The following is a 4213-nucleotide window of genomic DNA, read 5'->3' as shown; positions in this document are numbered from 1 at the left end:
GGCCAAAGTATTGGAGTTTCAGCTTTAGCATCAGGCCTTCCAATGAACACCCAGGATTGATCTCCTTTATATATTAAGGTCATATTAATCCATGAAAGTTGATGCTATAATAATTATATATAAAATAAAGATAGTATGGAAGAAAAATACAATTTTTCTAATAAGTCAACACCCTCCTTCCTTCAAAGTCTAAATGAATGCTTATCATATTTTATACTTGCTTCTGTTTCACAAAACTCTAATCACTTATCTCATTTAAATTTATTTATATATTTTAAAATAGTTGCTTTTGTCTACCATTTAGAATAAAAATCACAGACCTTCATATTTAAGAAGGGTCACAGTGATCATTTACTATAGCTTCAAAGCTCCTGCAGAAGTATTCTAAAATACATCTTAGTCTTGACTGTGTGAATCTCCTTGTATATATTTTTTGTTTATGTCTAATTAGCATTATAAAAACTGCTATTATTTCCTTTCTAGCTTTATCAGATGCAATTAGTGAATGTTGTTGACTGAAAAGCAAATGAATTAGTCTTCTATAGCATTCACTGTTTTGCTATTCATTCAGGTTGTTTTTTTTCCCATTATCAAAATATATTGAGGAACTTTAATTTTTGAGTTCTTAATTTAAAAATATATAATAAGATGACCAGGAAATAAGTCATGATTTTTTCATCTATCAATACTTCTTAACAGCCAGGATTTTGTTTGCCAGTGACAGCAGCCCACGTCAAAGTACTCAAGTCAAAAAAGGAAGGCACTACTTAACTCATTTATTTGTTTAGCTGCCCTGGGGGTCTTAGGGGTGATGTGAAATCTTTTTTAGCTGCAGCATGTGGGCTTTTAGTTGTGGGATGCAAGATCTACTTCCCTGTCCAAGGATTGAACCGAAACCCTCTGTGCCTACCTTTGGAGCGTGTAGTCTTGACTACTGGACCACCAGGGAAGTCCCTGGCGTTGCTTCTTCAATGAAAAAGCAGGGCTAAGGCACCCATTGGTAGGATTGCATCCAAGTGTACAAGAAAGGCATCAGTAATCTTTTTCTCCTTCTCTCGCCCACTTTTTCTGGTGTTGTCATTTTTCTCATACTGGCTCTCCCAGTTAGTAACAAAGAAGGCCAACCAGCAGCTCTAAGATTTTATTTCTTGGCCGCTACAGATGCAGAAGACCTCATGACTAAAATGTCCAGCAGAAATTCTCTTACTGGCTCAGTTTCCATTACAGACCCATCCCTGGACCAATTATTATAGATGGTATTCATAGAATATTCTGATCGGACAGATAGTTATGGCCAGATCTGTCCCCAAAATCCATTGACTGAAGTGATTGACACATCTTTTCTCAGAAGAAATAAGAAATACTATTACCAAGAAAAGGAAGGGTGCTGAGTAGATGAAAGTAAGGAAGAGCTTTCGAAACTTCTGGCAGTTTTTTCCTTTATTCTCTATGAAATACCTTATCTAATTAATTACATTAGACTTCATTGGTAGCACAGTTAATACTTTGAAAAACACAATTATTTTCCCTGCTTGGGAAAATATAAATCAACAAATTCTTTGTCAAACAGTTCATTATATTTGAACAATAATTTCAATCCCAAAAGACACTGACACTATCCATTTGATTAATAACTTATAGCTAAAATTTCATTATAAAGTTAAATGCTTGAACTCACTGATCATAAGCATTTGCTACAAAAAATGAATTACAATTATTCAAGTATTATAAAACATCTTTCTGTGCCCCCCTTTATTTCTGTTTGAGATTTAGTATGTGAACTTCTTGTTTTTCCAAAAATAATCAATTAAGGCAAAAAAATTTAATTCAATCATGTCAATACTTTTTAAAAATACTGAAATATTGTATCTATGTGTAATGAATCAAAACCAAAACTGAACAAAATATAAATATTTTCAGAAAGTTAAGATAAATAATGCCTTTCACCATATTCACCATGACAGGTTTTACTTATTTCATTAACTTTTCCATTATCTTAAAATATTTTGAAACTCCCTTTTGGAAAGAGCCTTCAAGACTAGTCTATAATCCACTTGAGAAAAGCAGCTTTATTTTTTATCAAGTCACATGTTATAGCCACAGTTAATTAAAACAACTTAAATCTACAAACCTTATTCAACAGATTTGACTAGAAATGATCCCGGTTAATTCCTATAATCATATATATCCAAAAAGGTTACTTGTCCTAATGGAAGACATTCAATGACTGGACCATATGACGCCAGAAAGTTTCAAACAAGAAAACATTTTTCTTATTCACAATTATTCAAAAAATGTAATCTTCAGAATAAGTGAATCATTTACAAGAAGACAAAATTGAAGAGAAAGACTTCCATCTGAGGCATGTCTTTATGCTGCTGCTGCTAAGTCACTTCAGTCGTGTCCGACTCTGTGCGACCCCATAGACGGCAGCCCACCAGGTTCCCCCGTCCCTGGGATTCTCCAGGCAAGAACACTGGAGTGGGTTGCCATTTCCTTCTCCAATGTGTGAAAGTGAAAAGTGAAAGTGAAGTCGCTCAGTCGTGTCCGACCCTTAGCGACCCCACAGCCTGCAGCCCACCAGGCTCCTCCATCCATGGGATTTTCTAGGCAATAGTACTGGAGTGGCTTGCCATTGCCTTCTCCGCATGTCTTTATAGTCTCTCTTAATATTTACTGTATGTTATGAAAATTGGCAATAAATATAGCTGTGTTGGTAAAACATATTTTATTTTTATTTATTTATTTATTTTTTTTTTTTGCTTCCAAAATGTCATTTATTGAAATATTTGTGCTCTCTTGCAATAACTATTCCCTGACATTTCATTTATTGCATAAATCATGAGTTGGAAATATATACAGAAGTGATATGTGCACTGTGAAAGGTATTTGGTGGAAAGACACTGTATTAGATTCAGAATGAAAAGATCTAATTCCACCACGTGAATATATTAGTAATTTTTAAGGTTAAAATAAATAATGATTTTAGAACAGTTTTGTGACTCCTAATACAATAAGAGATGATTTATAACTAGGATGAAAGCCAAGAGTTCATTTGCTTATTTTGTTTTGTACCTCTCAGCAGGTTTCTGCCATGAATGACAGGGAAACATGCAACCACTCGGAAGTGACTGACTTCATTCTTGTAGGCTTCAGGGTCCACCCAGAGCTCCACATTCTCCTCTTCCTGATTTTTCTGCTTGTCTATGCCATGATCCTTCTTGGGAATGTTGGCATGATGGTCATTATTATAACTGATCCCCGGGTGAGCACACCAAGGTATTTCTTCCTAGGCAATCTCTCCTTCATTGATCTCTTCTATTCATCTGTTATTGCACCCAAGGCTATGATCAACTTCTGGTCTGAGAGCAAGTCCATCTCTTATGCAGGCTGTGTGACCCAGCTCTTTCTCTTTGCCCTCTTCATTGTGACTGAGGGATTTCTCCTGGCAGCCATGGCTTATGACCGCTTCATTGCCATCTGCAACCCACTCCTCTACACTGTCCAGATGTCAACACGTCTCTGTGTTCAGTTGGTGGCTGGTTCCTATTTTTGTGGCTGTATCAGCTCAGTTCTTCAGACCAGCATGACATTTACTTTATCCTTTTGTAAAGCTTCTCGGGCCATTGACCATTTTTACTGTGACACTCGCCCACTTCAGAGACTATCTTGCTCTGACCTCTTCATCCTGAGAATGGTTTCTTTCACCTTATCTGGCCTCATTATCTTCCCTACCATCATAGTTATTATTGTTTCTTATTTGTACATTGTGTCCACAGTTCTAAAGATACCCTCCACCGAAGGACGTAAGAAGGCCTTCTCCACTTGCAGCTCCCACCTGGGAGTCGTGAGTGTACTGTATGGTGCTGTCTTTTTTATGTATCTCACTCCAATTACAGAGAAGGCAATGGCAAGCCACTCTAGTACTCTTGCCTAGAAAATCCCATGGATGGAGGAGCCTGGTAGGCTGCAGTCCCTGGGGTCGCTAAGGGTCGGACACGACTGAGCGACTTCACTTTCACTTTTCACTTTCCACTTTCACACATTGGAGAAGGAAATGGCAACCAACTCCAGTGTTCTTGCCTGGAGAATCCCAGGGAAGGGGGAGCCTGGTGGGCTTCCATCTATGGGGTCACACAGAGTCGGACACGACTGAAGTGACTTAGCAGCAGCAGCAGCAGCACTCCAATTAGAAGATCATATTAAAGGTGAA

General features: G+C 37.5%; 1 protein-coding gene across 1 annotated transcript; it reads left to right on the top strand.

The window, feature by feature from the left end:
• Positions 1-3036: 3036 nt before the first annotated feature.
• LOC129552037 (olfactory receptor 9K2-like) lies at positions 3037-3937 on the top strand. The gene has a single exon (XM_088834044.1). The coding sequence runs from the start codon at positions 3095-3097 to the stop codon at positions 3935-3937; it is 843 nt and encodes a 280-aa protein (XP_088690170.1). The 5' UTR covers positions 3037-3094.
• The last annotated feature ends 276 nt before the right edge of the window (positions 3938-4213 follow it).

This window comes from Moschus berezovskii, chromosome 1 (assembly GCF_049115385.1).
Source record: "Moschus berezovskii isolate FMDL1 chromosome 1, NW_MosBer_1.0, whole genome shotgun sequence".
NCBI classification, from domain to species: domain Eukaryota; kingdom Metazoa; phylum Chordata; class Mammalia; order Artiodactyla; family Moschidae; genus Moschus; species Moschus berezovskii.
This window is presented reverse-complemented; position numbering and strand designations above follow the sequence as displayed.

Bases quoted from the DNA above. Each gene is read 5' to 3' on its own strand.
- LOC129552037 (XM_088834044.1), top strand. From the start codon at position 3,095: ATGAATGACAGGGAAACATGCAACCACTCGGAAGTGACTGACTTCATT.